The sequence below is a fragment of the Dendropsophus ebraccatus genome, chromosome 3 (assembly GCF_027789765.1).
Source record: "Dendropsophus ebraccatus isolate aDenEbr1 chromosome 3, aDenEbr1.pat, whole genome shotgun sequence".
NCBI classification, from domain to species: domain Eukaryota; kingdom Metazoa; phylum Chordata; class Amphibia; order Anura; family Hylidae; genus Dendropsophus; species Dendropsophus ebraccatus.
Genome location: NC_091456.1, coordinates 63844366 through 63865873, shown reverse-complemented (window position 1 = coordinate 63865873; position 21508 = coordinate 63844366). Strand labels below are relative to the sequence as shown.

General features: G+C 44.6%; 1 protein-coding gene and 1 pseudogene across 1 annotated transcript in view; both read left to right on the top strand.

Annotated features, from left to right (window-relative positions):
- The window catches only part of GLIS3 (GLIS family zinc finger 3), a 347865-nt gene that overhangs the window by 260858 nt on the left and 65499 nt on the right, over positions 1-21508 (top strand). Inside the window, exon 8 of the mRNA XM_069964277.1 lies at positions 19753-19927. Coding sequence (XP_069820378.1) covers positions 19753-19927 — 175 coding nt within the window. The remainder of the gene's footprint in view (positions 1-19752; positions 19928-21508) is intronic.
- Positions 2484-3430, top strand: LOC138787551 (hexokinase-2 pseudogene; annotated as a pseudogene).

Here is a 21508-nt window from a genome sequence, read left to right as displayed (position 1 = left end):
CCCCCACAAGTGGTGGAGGATGCGGGCAATGTGGAAGCTGTCGAAGAAGATGAAGGGAAAATGTGTGTTAATGTGGAATGGGGAGGACTTGGTGATGATGGCGGGTTAAAAGAGATTGAAACTGAGTATGATCGGGAAGTAGACCAGAAATCCCATACACCTGGAAAGCAAAGGTTTGATAAGATGATCAGTGGCATGTACATGCAACTTCCAATTAGGGGCGGACTGGCCCTTTAAATCTGAGACAGCCGGCGCGCGCGCGCTAGGAAGCGGGGACGCGCGCTGGCCGCCAGAGAGACGGGAGCAGGGCGAGGTAAGGTGCCTCCCGGGGCCGATCAGGTAGCAGCGCACATGGACCCCGGCGGCTGCATGGGGCAGAGAGAGGTCGCGGCGGCCCGGAGCACGGGACGCCGCCGCAGCCGTGGCAGCCATTCAGCGGCCATAGCAGGGTCCCACCTTGGCCACTGAATGGTTGAGACGATATGATCGTGCAGACCCTGCTTTAAACATTGCCAAAACCAAATTCAGCCTACAATTATCAGTGAAACACAAGTACTGGCTGCGTCCTCTAGTCCCTCCTATTCACCAATAATTGCAGGCAGCAAGGGCTTATTCCCATGTTCCATGAAACCTGGAAAACATCAATGGTAAAGCTCTGCATTGGATCATTATCATGCCGGGTGCAGGGAAAGTGTTTGAATATTCGCAGTACTGTAATAACACAGCGGCACTACTGCTTTGTTACAGTGTCACGGTTATTCAAACACTTTTCATGATTCTGACAAGATATTGGTACTAGAGACGAGCGAACTTTTCAAAAGTTCGGTCCTACCGGACTTTCGGATTTTTTTTGGAAAGTTCGGTTCGACCGAATTTCGGATTTCTTCGGATTTCATAGCTTAAAGCATCTATATGATACGGGGGTAGTGTATTTGGTTGAATTTAGGGCTCTACATGTCAGTAACATTGTTATCTTTTCGATATCTCAAAGTCATTTTTTTTTTAGACTTCAATATTCACCATTACTGGGTCTATGCAGGAAATTCACCATTACAGGGTCTATGCAGGAAACTCACCATTACAGGGTCTATGCAGGAAATTCACCATTACTGGGTCTATGCAGGAAAAAGGTCACAAATGCAGTGAAGGAGCAGCAGTAGTCATTGGAGGCCAGTGGAGGTCCAGCAATAGTCATTTGAGGCCAGTACAAGAGCAGCAGTAGTCAACATGGAGGCCAGGCAGGAGCAGCAGTAGCCAACATGGAGGACAGGCAGGAGCAACAGCAGCCAACATGGAGGCCAGGCAGGAGCAGCAGTAGCCAACATTGAGGCCAGGCAGAAGCGACAGTAGTTAACATGGAGGGCAGGCAGGATCAGCAGTAGCCAACATGGAGGCCAGGGAGGATCAGCAGTAGCCAACATGGAGGCCAGGCAGGAGCAACAGTAGTCAACATGGAGGGCAGGCAGGATCAGCAGTAGCCAACATGAAGGCCAGGTAGGAGCAGCAGTAGCCAACATGGAGGTCAGGCAGGAGCAACAGTAGTCAACCTGGAGTGCAGGAAGGATCAGCAGTAGCCAACATGGAGGCCAGGCAGGAGCAGCAGTAGCCAACATGGAGGCCAAGCAGGAGCAACAGTAGTCAACCTGGAGTGCAGGCAGGATCAGCAGTAGCCAACATGGAGGCCAGGCAGGAGCAGCAGTAGCCAACATGGAGGCCAAGCAGGAGCAGCAGTAGTCAACATGGAGGCCAGGCAGGAGCAGCAGTAGTCAACATGGAGGCAAGGGCAGGCACAGCAGTAGTCAACCTGGACCAGGTATTTTTGTCTCTCAGGATAAGACAGATGTGATATACACACTTTCAATCAGAAGGGTCCAAGTATAGAAATTGTGTATATATACACACATATATATATATATATATATATATATATATATTGTGACAAGGCACAAGGTATGGTGGTCGATGACAGATACGTGTCACCGTGGTTCAAGGCCTCGGTGGAGTAGGCCGGATAGAATTGGTCAGTAACCATAGGTTACTGACAGTTTTTTCTAATTTAGTATACCTGCTTTCAAGCAGTTGTTCCGGGCCGGCTTTTACTGGAGCAGTCTCAGAGTTGGGTGGGATGACTGCTCCCACGTATCCATCCCGGGTTTTCCCTGGCCTATAACAGCCAGGAGACTAGGTGAGCTGTGTGTGGTGTGTAACTCCAAAGCTGGAGCTTGTTTGGAGGTTCTGCTGTGTTGGTTCCAGGCAGAGAAGCTGGAGAATCTGCTGTAGCCTAAAAAGACTGTTCTGGTGAGAAATCCTGTTTTCGTTTAACCCTTTGTGCCTGAAGCAAGGCTATCCTTATGTTATTTGCACCTGCTGAAGAGAAGCTATTTTGTTACTGCTTGGACTTTGTGAAATAAAAACCCAGTGATTTTAACTCTGCTGTGTCTGTGATAGCTGTGACGGAGCTAACCCCCCACAAGTGGTGGAGGATGCGGGCAATGTGGAAGCTGTCGAAGAAGATGAAGGGAAAATGTGTGTTAATGTGGAATGGGGAGGACTTGGTGATGATGGCGGGTTAAAAGAGATTGAAACTGAGTATGATCGGGAAGTAGACCAGAAATCCCATACACCTGGAAAGCAAAGGTTTGATAAGATGATCAGTGGCATGTACATGGGAGAAATTGTGCGTCACATACTTATTAAACTGGCCAAGAAAGAACTATTGTTTCAAGGCATCACAACAGCTCAACTACTTGCTAAAGAAGCAATACATACCAAGGACGTGTCAGAAATCGAGAATGAAAAGTCTGGCCTAGCAAAGGCTAAAGCTCTTTTGATATCATTGGGATTGAATCCGACTGAGCAAGACTGCGAACAGGTGAAGTGTGTCTGCAGTGCTGTGTCCACAAGATCTGCAAAGTTGTGTGCGGCTGGACTTGCTGCAGTTGCCAATCGCATCAGGAATAATCATCATGACCCAATGGGGCGTATCACAGTAGGAGTGGATGGTTCTGTTTATAAAACAAACCCAAAATTTGGTGAACATCTCAGTCAGACGCTGAAAGAGTTAGCTCCAGACTGCCAGATAAAGTTTATAGTGTCTGAGGATGGAAGTGGAAAAGGCACAGCCATAGTAACTGCTGTAGCACAACGTGTTGCTGAGCAAAGAAAGTTAACTGATAAAATCTTAGAACCTTTTATTATGACCCAGGCAAAACTAGCTGAGGTACAAAAACGTATGAGAAATGAAATGGAAAAGGGTCTCCGGAAATTGACGCAACCAGAAGCTATTGTAAAGATGCTCCCCACATTTGTGCGTGGAACACCAAATGGAACAGAACGGGGAGAATTTCTGGCGCTTGACTTAGGAGGAACCAATTTTCGTGTTTTATATATGCATTTGGGCATAAGAAATGAAGGAGGAATACAAGGCTAGGTCCAGCCCGGTACATCACCACCTTGGACCTCACAAAAGGGTATTGGCAAATCCCCCTGTCTAAGGAGGCCAAGGAAAAGACTGCCTTTTCCACCTCGGAGGGATGCTACCAATACACCAGAATGCCTTTTGGGTTGCAGGGAGCTCCTGCCACATTTCAAAGGGCGATGGATCGCATACTGATCCCTCACAAGAAGTATGCCGCTGCGTACCTAGATGACATTGTGATATTTAGCCGTGACTGGGGAAGTCATCTAGAAAAACTGCAGGCAGTCTTAGATGCCCTAAGGAGAGCGGGATTTACCATCAACCCCCAAAAATGTGCGGTTGGGATGGAAGAGGCCAAATATCTGGGGTACGTTGTAGGTAGAGGCTTAATTAAACCTCAGGTTAACAAGGTCGAAGCCATACAGAATTGGCCCCGCCCACTAACAAAAAAACAAGTAAGGGCATTCTTGGGTATCGTAGGCTACTACAGACGGTTTGTCCCAGACTTTGCCACAATAGCAGCTCCATTAACTGAACTCACAAAAGGGACCCAGTCAGTTATGGTTAAATGGTCACCGGAGGCAGAGAGAGCCTTTAATGAACTAAAACTTGCCTTATGCAAGCAGCCAGTCTTGGTAGCACCCGATTTCTCTAAGGAATTTGTGGTCCAGACGGATGCGTCCGATGTAGGCCTGGGTGCAGTAATGTCCCAGGACATAAATGGAGAAGAGCACCCAGTTATGTATCTCAGCCGTAAACTTTCCCCAGCCGAGAAAAATTACTCCATTGTGGAAAAGGAGTGCCTGGCCATTAAGTGGGCATTGGATTCCCTTAAGTATTACCTACTGGGCAGAAGGTTTAAGTTGGTTTCTGACCATGCCCCACTGAAATGGATGAGAATGAAAAAGGGGAATAATGCCAGGATAACACGCTGGTTTCTGGCATTACAAGATTATTGTTTCAATGTGGAACATAGAGCAGGTAAATTGCATGGTAATGCAGATGCCCTGTCAAGGGTACACTGCCTGCTGGTTGAAAGTGCCCAGCCCCACGGCTTTGGGCAGAGGGGGGGGGGTATGTGACAAGGCACAAGGTATGGTGGTCGATGACAGATACGTGTCACCGTGGTTCAAGGCCTCGGTGGAGTAGGCCGGATAGAATTGGTCAGTAACCATAGGTTACTGACAGTTTTTTCTAATTTAGTATACCTGCTTTCAAGCAGTTGTTCCGGGCCGGCTTTTACTGGAGCAGTCTCAGAGTTGGGTGGGATGACTGCTCCCACGTATCCATCCCGGGTTTTCCCTGGCCTATAACAGCCAGGAGACTAGGTGAGCTGTGTGTGGTGTGTAACTCCAAGGCTGGAGCTTGTTTGGAGGTTCTGCTGTGTTGGTTCCAGGCAGAGAAGCTGGAGAATCTGCTGTAGCCTAAAAAGACTGTTCTGGTGAGAAATCCTGTTTTCGTTTAACCCTTTGTGCCTGAAGCAAGGCTATCCTTATGTTATTTGCACCTGCTGAAGAGAAGCTATTTTGTTACTGCTTGGACTTTGTGAAATAAAAACCCAGTGATTTTAACTCTGCTGTGTCTGTGATAGCTGTGACGGAGCTAACCCCCCACAATATACATATATATAGCACTTTTTTTTTTTAAGATATAATGCTTACTCCTGCACCAGGTATTTTAGTCTCTCAGGATAAGACGGATGTGATATACACACTATCAGAAGTATAGGACTTGTATATCTGTACTGCATGTCCTATGCCTAATCTATCTTTTGGCCTCTCTATATTTCTCTCTCAATAACTAGATGTTTCTCCTCTCCGCTTTTCTAATCTTTCCTTTTCTTTTCCACAATATCTTCTCAGTAGTCTGTAGTACACAACAGCAGCTTGCTTCCTCTCTCTCTCTCCCTCTACACACTGCGTGGTGCGGTCATGTGACCGCTCCTTTTAAAGCAATACCTACGTCACACAGGGGGTGGGCTAGTACAAGATCCCTGCTGATTGGATGTGTTCCGGGAATCATGGGAAAGTTCTTTCTAGAATGACAGCTGCCATTTTAGAAAGCAAGAAAAAAAAATCGGAGCGGATTTCCAAAAATCCGAATCAGATCAGACTCGGATTTTTGGGAAAATCCGAACCGGATTCCATACCGGCCAAACCGGTTCGCTTATCTCTAATTGGTACATCATGCTGCACAGGGAAAGACTCCACGACAGGGCTTTCCTGTCAGTGCTGTCTGTGTTTCCCAGAACCTGGGAATAACCTATAGGAGAAAGTCCATGTCCTATCTGCTTTATTTAGACTATGGTTGGGATTTATCAAATTTAGACTGGTGCAAACTGCCCACAGCAGCCAATTACAGCTCAGCTTTCATCTCTGGTGAAAGGAAAGAGGAGCTGTGATTGGTTCTCCTCCTGTGTTCCCAAAATGCAAACATAAGTGCAAATAACGGTGATGGTAATGAGTATGATGAACAGTCCTTATTGGTACTTATTTTCCCATTTTAGAAACATAGCCTACGATTGAAAATGCAGGGTGTAGACATATGGTCGGTATTACAAGCACGTCAGTGTCAGGTGCTTCTTCTGATGAATAGTGGCGGCTTGGCGGTGCTAGCAAACACAGACTTTGATATCCAACAGTAAGTGAATAAGAAAGATAGAAGCTGTTCTCACCAAAAAATGCCTTAATGCATTCTTTTCTGTAAAAAAGGTGCAAAAACATGTTGTGGACAGCGGTGGGCAGACACCAGATGGGTGTTGGTGACAGTCTATTCCATGTTGCCAGAGCTTCAACAGACCGTGGTTTTTAATTTTTTTACCTTCACATTCCAAAAGCTGCAAGTGTTTTAGTTACCACAGCTGCATCTAGTGATTACCTGCATCTGATGCATGGCGGGCACAGGAATCTACACCTGAAGATTTCTTCTATGGTTTACCATGATAAATCAGACTACATGGTGTGCACTAGAATCAGCACCTTTTCCATTGCCTATGCCAGAGAAGCAGATGACAAATCTACCCCATTGTGACTCTTTAAATTAAATCAGTTGACCAAGCTATGTACAAACAGCCATTGCATTGTGTTGTAGTGGCACTGTAGTGAATATTTTAGCACTATATATAATTTTTATATGTAAATCACCATTCCATAAAATAAAATTTGAAAATGTTTACAAATATTTCGAATTGATGTATCCCTTATAACTGCAGGTAAACAGTCTGCCACTAAAGCTTAGGCACCTTGTTTACTGTTTATTTTCAGCTATAAATAGCCTTAGAATGACATCATTTAGTAAAACAGGCTCTTTGAAAATGTTGCTGGAAATATGTGCATGGCAGTAAATTTAACAAGATGATGTAAATTGGTCATTTTACTCTTCCCTGCTGAGTTACTGATTCTGTACACAGCATTTTGCTGTTCTAATTTTTACAGGTTTCACAAGTATGAGTATAATTACTCAGCTGCCATCTCAGGGGGGTTAGATTTACTAGGGATATAGATATTCTATTTCTCCTAGTTAATTTTGAATAACCTACACATATGGTTGCCAGCATGATCATTCTAATATTATCAAAGTTACAGAATATTTTTCAATTCAAGATTCAGACAAAAATGTCAAAAGCAGTAGGGTAGTCTAATAATTCTAGGTAAGTATGTACATCTCTGCAACTAACCTTAAATCAAATTTTAATCCATTAAGGACACAGGCAATTTTATCCTTGTCAATACGCCAGTTTTTACTTCTTATATTTTGAATTTTCCTCCTCGTTTCTAAGAGCCACAGTTTCCGGAAATAATAGATGTTCACACAATGTAATGTGCAGTGAGGGCCGCACATTACATTGAAGTGAATGACTAATTGATTTACAGGCACACCCGATAAGGCCTGCAAGTCAACGGTAAAAAAAGAACGTTGCTGCAGCCGATACAGAGGTAAAGGCTGCAGGAACGACCTTAATACAGCCCGGTGGTGGCAGTTTACTAGTGTCCGTTGCTGTGCAATGGATGCTGTTAAACCAAGTGTGAACATAGCCTTAGGGGCCCCTGTTCCACAGAGCGGTAATTGGCCGAATAGGCCCGATTCGGCCGATTATCGCTCCGTGGAATAGAGAGAACGATCAACCGATGATCGTGTCATCGGCTGATTGTTCATTCAGGTTCAAACCTAAAATCATCGGTCGCCATCCGCGCATGGCTACGTGGAATAGCAGGCGCGGCGGGCAACCGACGATTTCAAAACATCATACATTACCTGCCCAGGCTGCAGGTCTTCTCCCTCTCCCGGTCCTGCGCCGCAGCAGCTTTGGAGCTTTGGGTCTGTCTAAACTGACAGACCCGAAGCCAATCACTGCCCGCGGCGGCCCTGGCCAGTGATTGGCTGAGCGGTCTGTCAGCCAAGGGCTGCAAGGACATCGGTAACAATGTCCCTGCAGCCCTCACTGACAATTTTCGGGCCGTGAAATAGGCCCAGTAAATGAGCGCCGATCTAGCAGATTGGCGCTCTTTTACATCGTTGATCGGGCTCTGCTCGGCCCATGGAATAGGAGCCTGAGGCTATGTTCACACTACGTAAATCTACGGCCGTAGTTCTCACCACAGAACTACAGCCGTAGATTTGCAGGGTGGAACATAGCATTGTTTGCCACGGGAACCCGGCGTATATCATATATGCTCTGGCCGGTTCCCATGCGGCGCCGCAAACAACTGACAGGTCCATTATTTGTGGACGGAATTCAATGAATTCCGTCCGCAGAAGGACCTGGCAGTTCACACAGTAAAGCGAGCGGCTCCGGCCGCTTGCTTCACTGTGGGCTATGGGAAGCCCTGATGCGGGCACGTGCTGCTCTACGGAGGAAAGATCATCCGGCCGGAGTCACGGAACGGCCGGTCTCATCCGTAGTGTGAACATAGCCTGACTCTGTAGATCAGTAGAAGTACAAAGATACCCATATTTAACCCATTTATTTTGCTGCTGATGCCCCGTAAAATTAAAATATTTTTAGAGAACATATAATATGTTTCAAATTGATTAACGGGGATGTGGGAGGATCCATTTTTTCTATTTGACCTGTAGTTTTTATTGGTATGGTTTTGGTTTAGATTGGATTTTTTAATAATTCCACACACAGAATTTTTTTATTTGGAAATAAGTATTAATCCTAGCATTTAAGGGTTAAATGACTGACATTAATGTAACACCACAAACGATTTTAAGTTGCGACCAGCATTTAAAACTCCCCCACCTTTTTCAAGTGACAGCAACACTTTAACCCCTTAAGGACCCATGCCTTATTGGCTTGGTAAGTCATGGGACCCTGTCACTTAAGGACCCATGACATATCAGTACCCCAGTGATTCCAGCAGTGCTTTGAAGTGAGCTCAGGAGCTGAGCTCACTTGAGAGCACGAGTGTACTGGCTGCTATATGCAGCCGGGTCCTCACTGTTAATGACAGGCCGCCGGGATCGTGCATCGGCCCTCCATTAACCCCCGCAGTGCGGCCCTTAACACAGGGACAGGAGCTGTGGAGGATAACCATGCTCAGCCAATCGCGGCTGAAGAGCTGATGACGTGCTGGAGGGGGGCCGGCATGAGGGAGGGCTGGACCGGTCTGGCCAGCCTCCTGAAGATGACGTTTTTGACCCAAAATGGCGGCCGAGGTCGACAGTGAGTATACGGCATCACACTTCTGGGGTGGGGGAAACACAGGGAAGGGGGCCATTTACTTAAATAACACACATTACAAAGTTGTATAACTTTTTAATGTGTGTTATTTAGTGAATAAATGTTGAACACCGCACTACCCCTTTAATAAAAATATTAAAACATTAGAAAAGCTACATAAACTGCAGATTGCTTTGTTCAGACTGACCTATAGAATAATTTTACCATGTTAGTTTTACGTTAAAGTGCATTACGCAAACATGAACCCCCCACCCCAAAAAAAAAATTTTTTTTTTTGCAGAATTGTTTTTTTTCCCCAATTTCACCCCATAAATGATAACTTGGGGTTCCATCATACTTGGTATGGTGGATTGAAAGACGCTATTACAAAGTACACCTGTTCCTGAAAAAAACAAGTCCTCATATGGCCCTGAAAAATAAGAGTTATAGCTCTTAGGAGGCGAGGAGGGAAAAATGAAAACGCTAAATTGAAAATTTTTGCGGTCCTTAAGGCCATTTTGGGTTCTGTCCTTAAGGGGTTAAATTTGAATATAGAATTAAAATATGTATAGTGTAACTGTCCAGGACGTACAGTATACTGTATGTTCTATTGCTACAGTTTATGAAGGTTACAACCTTTTTATTGTATTAGGCCATTGGATTCTGAATGGGTGACACCCAGTATTAGATTCCACTTAAAATCTAAGTGAAATACCCTTAAGGACTGGTATGAGTGATGTCATGCATTGACCTAGGATTTTATCAAGATCAAGTGCACTTCAGTTTCCTTCATATTTCAATTCTAAAAGCAATGTGAATTTCCGATGTTTCCGTGTTCATCTTCCATATCTAATCAATTTTGCAGCTGCCAGTCATTGGCAATAAATAAAAGAGTTTTTAAAAGATACCTCTGCGCCATGTAAACAGCTGTGACCCTTTAATAACACAAAGTGACCAGACAATGAACTTCCATTGTTGCGACCTGGTGACACATTTTATTGAAGCTCACAGCAGGTTGGATATCATTGTGCTGTCCATCCACAGACACTAACAATTTAATCTCATAGCCTGAATACCATTCACAAAGTAACTACGAGATAATGGTGGCATATTTATCAGGCATTTGTTATTTTTTAATGGCCCTATTTGTATATTGTTTGATATGAATTTTCAATGAATACTGCCTGCAAGTGCATTTGTCCCAGTCACTTGCGGTTTTTCTGACTTATTATATCAAGAGCCCAGTGGCTGTATGTCTGACCATACCATGGGCACCACTTTGTTGGAATATAATAGTGTTTAACTTAGGAGGTGAACTGTATCTGGTGAAAACCTTAAGCTGTGATTGAATTTTAAAATTGACCACCCTAAATTCGGAGTAACCTTCTATTTACATAATAATTATTATGTGCATTCCAAGTTTTCCGTGCGGAATGTAATTGCTTTAGGCTCTTTTCACACTTCATTTTCTGTAGGCGTCACAATATTTACCAGTGGCTATAATTAAACACCGCCATAGACCCCAATCACCTGACGGAGACCAAAAGAGTTAGATTTTTTTGCCCCCATCAGGTTGTTGAAATTGGTGGTTTATATTTTTCTGCTAGTGAAAATTTCTAAACAGCAGGATGCAGTAAAAAAAAAAAACATTTACAACTTATACTGTGTGTTAAAGGGTTTTCTATACACTTAATGTGAGTGGTATCTGCCTTAGGTATGTGTATATATATATATATATATATATATATATATATATATATATATATATATATATGCAACAAAAAGAGGGCTGGGTCCGCGGAAAACACACCACTGGATGCACAGTCCTCCCAGGGTACGGCTCTAACCCCCAACAATCATGTAGAAAAAAAGAGGATTGAGGACAGCATCATCTTCCAAAACACGTGCTAAATCTTTATTGTGCCAGTTTGCATAATATAGTGCACTATATTATGCAAACCGGCACAATAAAGATTTAGCACGTGTTTTGGAAGACGATGCTGTCCTCAATCCTCTATATATATATATATATATATATATATATATATATATATATATATATTGCTCTATAGAACATGGCACATTTTCGAAACTTTGTGTTTACATGTTATGTCGACTGTAAATAATGTAGTTTTGGCAGAACTAGAGTTGCCTTTGTAGCAGTATGGTAGCAAATAAATACACTGGGGTCCTGAATTTTATTCTCACTATTATACAGTAGATGAGCGAGTAGTACTCAATCAAGTAGCTATTCGATCAAATATTACACTCATCTGACCGAAAACGCTGTAAAAAATTGTTTCTCCTCCCACCTTCTATGGTGCCTTTTTCTAGCCAATAACTATGCAGGGTGGTGTGAGAGTCCCTAGGAGAACGCTGGCATCACGACAACAGCATCTACATTGGCTGACTTACTCATGTGACCTTTAGAGTATAAGAACTTGATAGTGAGGGTTTAGCTGATTGTAGGCAGGCAAGACCCCTAATTCTCACAACTTTTTTGCGCTCTGCACCTCATTGAAAGTAGTAAAAAACACCTGGCACCTGTCGCCATATATTATGTTTGGAGTGTATTGTTACGAACCTGTGGTAGTGGGGTAATATTGCGACTAGGCCGTGTTAGAAGCACCCAGGGCCGTCTTACCCATTGGGCATGGTAGGTGGCTGCCCGGGGCCCTTGCGTCCTAGGGGGCCCCTGCCCGCTGTGACAGCAGGCAGGGGCCCCCTAGGACGCAAGGGTCCCCGGGCAGCCGCCTCCCATGCCCAACGGGTAACACGGCCCTGCGTGGCCCCCCTTCCCCTTCTCTTGCGACCGCAAGCACTTTCTTGCTTGCGGTCGCAAGAGGAAATCCGGCCCCGGCTGATGCGTCGCTCCCCGGGGGACTCTCCCGGAGCGCACGCATCAGGAACCTCAGTGCGCGTCGCTGGGGCTTCCTGTACCGGAAGTCCCGGCCTGGGCGCACACTGAGCTTCCGGATGTGTGCGCTCCCGGAGAATCCCCCAGGGAGCGACGCATCAGACGGGGGCAGAAGAGGAGAGGAAGCAGCGACGGGGTAGCGCTGGGAGGTGAGTTGGGTGTTTGTTTTTTTTATCTGCTGTGCAGGGGGGAGCCATCTATAAGGGGGGAATACGGGGGAGCCAACTATAAGGGGGGATACAGGGGGGAGCCATCTATAGGGGGGATACAGGAGGGAGCCATCTATAGGGGGGGACACAGGGGGGAGCCATCTATAGGGGGATGCAGGGGGAGCCATCTATAGGGGGGGGAATACGGGGGAGCCATCTATAAGGGGGGATACAGGGGGGAGCCATCTAGGGGAAATACAGGGGGGAGCCATCTAGGGGGGATACAGGGGGGAGCCATCTTTAGGGGGGATACAGGGGGAGCCATCTTTAGGGGGGATACAGGGGGGAGCCATCTATAGGGGGGATACAGGGGGGAGCCATCTATAGGGGGGATACAGGGGGAGCCATCTATAGGGGAGGATTCAGGGGGAGCCATCTATAGGGGGGGATACAGGGGGGAGCCATCTATAGGGGGGATACAGGGGGAGCCATCTATAGGGGGGATACAGGGGGGAGCCATCTATAGGGGGGATACAGGGGGGAGCCATCTATAGGGGGGGGTACAGGGGGAGCCATCTATAGGGGGGGATACAGGAGGAGCCATCAATAGGGGTGATACAGGGTGAGCCATCTATAGGGGGGATACAGGGGGGAGCCATCTATAGGGGGGATACAGGGGGGAGCCATCTATAGGGGGGATACAGGGGGAGCCATCTATAGGGGGTGATACAAGGGGGAGCCATCTATAGGGGAGGATACAGGGGGAGCCATCTATAGGGGGGATACAGGGGGGAGCCATCTATAGGGGGGATACAGGGGGAGCCATCTATAGGGGGTGATACAAGGGGGAGCCATCTATAGGGGAGGATACAGGGGGAGCCATCTATAGGGGGTATACAGGGAGGAACCATCGATAGGGGGATACAGGGGGAAGCCATCTATAGGGGGGATACAGGGGGAGCCATCTATAGGGGGGATACAGGGGGGAGCCATCTATACGAGTGGGGGGGATACAGGGGGGAGCCATCTATAAGGGGGGAATACGGGGGAGCCATCTATAGGGGGGGAGCCATCTATACAAGAGGGGGGATACAGGAGGGAGCCATCTATAGGGGGGATACAGGGGGGAGCCATCTATACGAGGGGGATACAGGGGGGAGCCATCTATAGGGGGGATACAGGGGGGAGCCATCTATAGGGGGGTATACAGGGGGAGCCATCTATACGAGGGGGGATACAGGGGGGAGCCATCTATAGGGGGGATACAGGGGGGAGCCATCTATATGAGGGGGAGATACAGGGGGGAGCCATCTATAAGGGGGGAATACGGGGGAGCCATCTATAAGGGGGGGTACAGGGGGGAGCCATCTAAAAGGGGGGAATACGGGGGAGCAATCTATAAGGGAAGATACAGGGGGGAGCCATCTTTAGGGGGGATACAGGGGGGAGCCATCTAAAGGGGGGATACAGGGGGGAGCCATCTATAGGGGGGATACAGGGGGAGCCATCTATAGGGGGGGATACAGGGGGAGCCATCTATAGGGGGGGATACAGGGGGGAGCCATCTATAGGGGGGATACAGGGGGAGCCATCTATAGGGGGGATACAGGGGGGAGCCATCTATAGGGGGGATACAGGGGGGAGCCATCTATAGGGGGGATACAGGGGGAGCCATCTATAGGGGGGTACAGGGGGAGCCATCTATAGGGGGGGATACAGGGGGAGCCATCAATAGGGGGGATACAGGGGGAGCCATCTATAGGGGGGATACAGGGGGGAGCCATCTATAGGGGGGATACAGGGGGGAGCCATCTATAGGGGGGATACAGGGGGAGCCATCTATAGGGGGAATACAAGGGGGAGCCATCTATAGGGGAGGATACAGGGGGAGCCATCTATAGGGGGTATACAGGGGGGAACCATCTATAGGGGGATACAGGGGGGAGCCATCTATAGGGGGGATACAGGGGGAGCCATCTATAGGGGGGATACAGGGGGAGCCATCTATAGGGGGGGGATACAGGGGGGAGCCATCTATACGAGTGGGGGGGATACAGGGGGGAGCCATCTATAAGGGGGGATTACGGGGGAGCCATCTATAGGGGGGGATACAGGGGGGAGCCATCTATAAGGGGGGAATACGGGGGAGCAATCTTTACGGGGGATACAGGGGGAAGCCATCTATACGGGGGGATACAGGCGGGAGCCATCTATAAGGGGGTAATACAGGGGGAGCCATCTATAAGGGGGTAATACAGGGGGGAGCCATCTATAAGGGGGTAATACAGGGGGAGCCATCTATACGGGGGGTACAGGGGGAGCCATCTATAAGGGGGGGGATACAGGGGGAGCCATCTATAAGGGGGTAATACAGGGGGAGCTATCTATAAGGGGCCAATACAGATGTGCAGTGTGTAGAGAGATAAGGATAGTGACAGAGTGTGGAGCCTTATATGTGTGTCTGGCAGATTCTGTGGATTCGTGGCTCGGAGAAGTTCTCATAACGGCACAGAGCAAATGGAAAAGAAGATGAAAAGGGAGGAACTCCGATCAGAGAAGACGTCCCATGTGAGTCACTTGATGTATCTGCACTGTAATGTATATAGTGTACATAACCTGTGTAGAGCTGGGTACCTCTAAATGACTGGATGAGGTGATAGTGATCTGTGTACAGTGGATTAGTCAGTAGCAGCGGTGGTGTTAGTCAGTATGTGGTGGTAATATTTGTTGCTTGTTATCTGGCATATATATATAGAGAAGGGCAAAACAACATGTCTCATATAGACAGAGGAGCAACAACATGACTATTATATTATATATGAACCATGTTGTTTCCCTGTATTCTGTATACATGGAAACAACATGGTTCTCATATATAATATAATAGTCATGTTGTTGCCCCTCTGTATATATGAGACATGTTGTTTTGCCCTTCTCTATATATAAGCCATGTTGTTTCCCTGTATATTGTATTATACAGTATACATACAGGGAGACAACATGGTTCTCATATATAATAGTCATGTTGTTGCCCCTCTGTATATATGAGACATGTTGCACTGGTGTGACAATAAACCCTGCAGATTGCTGTTGGAAGTGCTGTCTCCATTGCGTTTTTTGGATACTTTGAAACCAACCTGGTCTGGTTTGGTGAGGCATGCACACACGGTTATTTTTTGTTTTTGCGCTGCTGAAAGACTGTGTTGTGAATTAAAGTTTATGTTAACAATAATTTGTATTTTTTATTGTACGGAATTGTACTGGCTAGGGGCGGGGTTGCAAAGATGGGGGGGTTTTGATGGTGGCGGCCGCGGGGGGTGGGGCCCAATTCGCACCTCTGCCCAGGGGCCCATAATGCTGTTGAGACGGCCCTGGATGCACCCAGGCATACTTCCTCTGCGGTGCTAGTTGCATTCCAGAGGTGTGTGCATCAATTTCTGAGGTGTCATTGTGGACTTGGGAACCTAAATTCAACCACTTGGTGGTCACCAAGAAACAAGCATTTTTCTCCCATAGATTTTAATAGGGTTTGATATTTGATCAAATAGTGGAACATCATGGTCTGTTCAAATCAAATTTCGAGCCTTTAAATATTTTACTACTCACTCATCTCTAACCTCTATGTGAATTTTGTGTGTTCTCCTAATGTTCATGTAAACTTTCTCTAGCTACTCCATGTTGTTTTATCATCCAAAATCATAATAGGTCAGTTGCCTTAGGGTGGTATTACAAGGAACGATTTTTCAGCGACTAACGATAAACAAACCCAAACGACCACCTTGACAAACTATCTTAAATCGTTCACCCTATTACATAGGACGATGAACGTTACGGTCGTTCTTGCACTCAATCTTTCCTGGCTGATAGACGAGGGAAAAACCGAACGACGGGTTATTACACCAAACGATGTTTGGACAATTTGTGAACGATCAACGATGAAAATAGGTCCAGATTCTATCAAACAATCAACGATTTCTCATTGGTCATTTAATCGTTGCCTGCTATTACATAAAACAATTATCATTTAAATCCAAACAATCTAACGATTTTTTTAATGATAATCGTCCCATGTAATATGGCCCTTACTATGTGCCAGTGTGTATATGTGCATGTAATAGGGAAATCAGTGTAGAATGTGTGCTTCATAGGGTGTAATGTGACGCGCGCGAGAACTGATTCTGTTATTTGCCCTTAATGCTGATCAGTCTTTCTCAGACTTTGGCTGCTTTCCTACAACCATAAAACAGCCAATCCTATTGTGATTTCCTCCAGTTCCTTGTGAGGTCCAAGTATGGTATTTCTATATAACGCCCTATATGCATAAGATGCATTTACAGAGTACATATTGTAAAATTAAAATCTGCTAACTTCGAAGTGCAAAAGTAAGATATTCTGTCCTATACTCCTGCAGCTGCTGTCCCAAGATCCATGCATGCAACCTCATCATACAGTATTATAGATACTATTACCGTGTATCACTGAAAATATGACAGTGTCTTATATTAATTGTTGCTCCCAAAGATGTACTATATCTTATTTTCAGGGGATTTTAGTTTAAGCTATCCTGTAAATCCTCCACAATGCCTTATATTCAGAGGATGTCTTATTTTCAGATAAACAGGATATATAGATATATATATATATATACACCCTGTTATTACCCTATATTATTGTATAGTAGTTGTCATCACAAACCAGCATAACCAGAAAACCCACCACCTCCCCTCACCCCTTAGCGGTATGGTGGCCGAGGGTGGCGGCGGGTCTCTTACTTTCGGGGGATGCCTTATTTTCCAGGGATGCCTTATTTTAAGCTATCCTGTAAAGCCTCCACTATGCCTTATTTTTAAAGGATGTCTTATTTTCTGGGAAACAGGGTATAGTATCATATGAAACTTATATGTAAAAATATACACTGGATTTAGAAAATTATCTGATTGGAATTGATAGGATTGAGCAATGTTTATGATGTTTTATGAATTCTCTTGTTTTGCTTATTTTTGATCTTTGCTTCTGTCATGTAGAAGTAATCCTACATTATTCTATGCTAAGTCAGAAGTTTTAGATTAGCATCATTGCTTGCTCTGAATGAGCATTGCTTGTCAATGTGGAAATCCCTTTCTCCATACTTCTGAGATCAAGAGGTGGTAGAAGAGAGCTACCGAGCTGTGTGTAATCATCCCTTGTTTTACACTGTATTATGTTTCAGGACTTTTCAATGTGGTAGCACTTAAAGTGAGAATGGTAAAACTGTTTGATCTGTGGAGACATACTTTACTATTGTATCTAAGATTTTTCAGAAATTGGAAACATCTGTTGAAGGTAATTTGTAACATTGTCAATTTAAAAGAAGAAGACAATGAAGAAGCAATTAGAGCGGCCAATTAACCTGTGGTTGGGGGCTTATCTGGGTCTAAGTGCAGCTCTTGTAATCTGCCGAATGCTTTTCCCTACCGCCTTCTAAGGATTCCTTTATAATGACTGCATTGGGAATCATTTAAAGAATAGTCTAATCTACAGGGATTTGCTATACTAGTAAGGTATTATGGGCAAAGAAGCAGCATCTGAGTCTTAATTTATACAATAGGCTTGCCATGACTATGGCAATCATTTACCACTTTGTACAGATCCCAGATCTATCAGTTTAGTCTGCCCTATTGCTGGTACAATCGATCCCTTGGATGGATGGATGGATGGATGGATGGATGGATGGCCCCATATGACCAATAAAGGTCCTATGTGTATTGCCAGCTTTAAAAAGAGTGTCTGTCTAGCAGTTTATCTCGGGGGTCTTAATGTTCCACAGAAGCATTGTTAAGCATACTGTATAAAGTGTGACTATGCATAGCAGCTGTGCTAGGTATTGCATCTGTATGGGATGCAGCTGCAATGATGATGTGTGTGCTAGTACAAGCAGATATAAATAATGATCAGATGGCATCACTCAATCAAGAACCTTTCAAACAGCTGGTTGACATGGGCACCAAAACTCACCCCCACCCCCTCGAACTTTTAAAAGCATTGGTCATATGTGATACAGATATAGAATATCTGATTTTGTCATTGAATTGTTACATTGGTGTATTGTAAAAAGAATTGCTGAGACCACTCATTAGGTTTACTTGAAGTCCAATGAAAAGCCACAGAAACCAAATAAATGAATTGTCTTAAATGACTGTTAAATGTCAGATTGAGTCTTTTTACGCGGCTTTGCAATGTTAGCAAATTCATCATGACTGTGGCAAAGTTAGAGAAATACAAGCTGGGTCACCAAGTCTTCTTTGCAGAAAAAACTATGGAAAAGTGATATTGAGTGCAATGAAAGAAGAGGCTATTACAGGCTTCTCAGTACTTATTGATATACTGTGAATAATGCAGTTATAGTTTTATAAGGTAAATAAACATAGTATATATACATATACATTTATGTAGTATTTATACATAGTATACATAGAGCAACATTTTGACACTTATCCAGCTGACAGAGATCGCAAAGTTACTTCTAACCTACAATATAAATGTTTGTGAGAAATTCCTGGAAAATGAATGGCTGTATTATTAAGAATGCGTTCCCTATTACACACAAGTGAGCTGGGACATTCCAAGTGTAATTCCCAAGGAAACTGATGTTGTAACTCTAAAGAAGCCTGATCTCTTTAGTGCCAAGTTAGACTCAGCCACATCTATAAGGATGAGTAAGCTACAAAGCCAGATGTGAAAGTTTGCATCCCCGGAGAAAGAGTCAAATAAACCTGAGCCTATACAGTTATTCATATTGCAATCTCTATTACTCTATGGAAAATTAGTTCCTGTCATTAATTTACACATCCAGAGACATAAGCTAGTCCTCCTGTTACCAACATGTTAATTGAGACATCACCAGTCAGTGTTAGAGGAAATAACCCAATAGACAATTCCACTATGCAGAGTTAGTGGATCCCCTTTACCCAGCTGCAGAGCATTGCAGTGAGCTTCTCTCATTTCCCTTCATAGAGTTTCTAGTACGTAATCTGGAGTCATTTAATTTTTTAAATCGAATGTAAGAAAGCGTATCTGCTTTTCATACCAGCTGTGCACAGTACTACAGCTGTGGAGAACACAACCTCAATATTTAGCATAGCCACTTCAAAAGGTATGGCATGCAATAGTACAAGCAGATGTAAACAATGAAGAGGTTGTAGCACTTGCTCACGAGCCGTGAACCCTTTAAACAGCTGACCCGCCTGGGATGCCAAGAGTTGGACCCCCACTGATCTAATATTGATGGCATATTCTGATGATAGGCCATTCATTTTAGAAGCCCAGATAACACCTTTAAAGTTACTTTGAATCCAGTAGAAACATCCAGGGAATCCCCTTTACATCTGTATATCTTTAGGAAACTGTTATTCTTCTTCTGTGTATGTGTGCACATTTCTAGAAGTGTATAGAGCAAGGCTTGCAGTGTTTGCGTAGTGTTATCACAGTAGTGCCAAGTATATTGCATACACTTTTCGGCTATTACATTATTGTAGATATTGGGTTTCTAGTATGTTCACAGAGGAAACCTTTAGCTTTTATTAAATATAATTGCCTAAATGTAATTTTTACCTATGTTTTTCAGCAACTTTGTTCTCCAGTACTCACTCAAGTCGAAGTGGAACAGCTGCTGGAGGTATTCCTCAGTCCCAGCCATTGTCTTCTAATCATCCTTCTCCAGGAGGCAACATACAGTCCAGTCCACATAACGCTCCGTCCCAGCTACCTCCATTAACACCAATGGAATCGGGCGCTGATCGGTAAGATCCTAGGCTATATTTACAATGTGCTGTGTAGATTAGACACAGAACTGCCTGTAAGAAAACCTATCCCAAGGAGTTGGATACATTGTATTGTGAATGTTTGTTTAACAATGGAGACAAAATATGAATTTGTTTTATGTATTTATGTATTTTTTTTTTCTTGTTTTAAGCTATATTGCATGGCAAACATTCAGATGGCACCAAGGACAACATCACTGTTTGCATTCTGTGCATTACTAATTTATTCTAGAAATCCCTTTGCTACATGTGTACAGTCTGGACTTCATGCATCATCCAATGAGTATCATTTAACCTTATACACTGAAAGAAATGTAAACTGTCAAAATATACAAGGAGAAAAGGCCAACAACCCACTATCATACAGTATTTACAAAGCCTAAACATTGTAGTACCACATTGTAGTGCTACGATTCACTAAATAGAAAGTGTTTGAATAACAATCTCACAAGACCCTTGTATTAGATGTCCTTCTCTATTTTTCTCATTCTGTCTGTGGCTAGAGGCTCAGTGGAAAAGTACAGGCCACTACTGGCAGTCTGTAGTTGGGGGAGGGCAGCTCCTGCAGACACCATTCAGTATTGTCATATAACTTCGTTGCTTACTTTATTTGCATTTTTTGCATGTTTGCTGGTCTTCCATTATTGCATACTACATAACGTCAGGCTGGTGGGATGGGAAGAAGCCATTGGTGACCACTCTGTTGTTCAGAAAGTAATAAAAGATTCCCTTTAACAAAATGATCCCATTATGGCTGTAGAGAGAGTCAACCATGGTATACTATGCTCTAAATCAGTGATCTCAGACCTTTGGTGAACTACCTATTACAAAACTAAAACTCCCAAAATGTTGTCACAGCCTAAATTAGAAAATCACAGCCTAGAGAACACTGCTATAAACTATCTGCTGTGTTATTATAAATGTACAGCAATAACAGCCAGCTGGCCTGAAGGTCCCTTTGCTACCTTAGTATTGGCACATGGTAAGTAGAGGGCACTATTATGGATTTTGCATTGGTCTTAGGAATTTCAGATTCGCCTCAGCAATCAGGCTAATAACACAAATGTAACCTAAAAGTACTAATAGAATGAACCACTGGTCATGGTTTTTCTTGTCTTACTTCTAGCTCTTTGCTATCCAGGATTCCAGAGAGTCTATCGGCCATATCTTCCTTCTTCTCCTCCCGCTTTCTAAAATTCAACATGGACAAAACAGAACTTATCATTTTTCCCCCATCTCGTTCCACCCTGCTGTCTAATCTGTTAATCACTATCAATAGCTGCACTCTGTCCCCTGTCCCCCAAGTCTGCTGCCTTGGGGTCACTTTTGACTCTGCCCTGTCCTTTAAACCACACATTCAGGCCCTGACCTCCTCCTGCCGCCTTCACCTCAAAAACATTTCCAGAATCCGCTCTTTTCTCACCCCTGACTCTACCAAACTGCTGGTCCATGCTCTCATTATCTCCCGCTTGGACTACTGTAACATCATCCTCTCTGGCCTTCCATCTAACTCCCTTGCTCCCCTCCAGTCTATCCTTAACTCTGCTGCCCGACTAATCC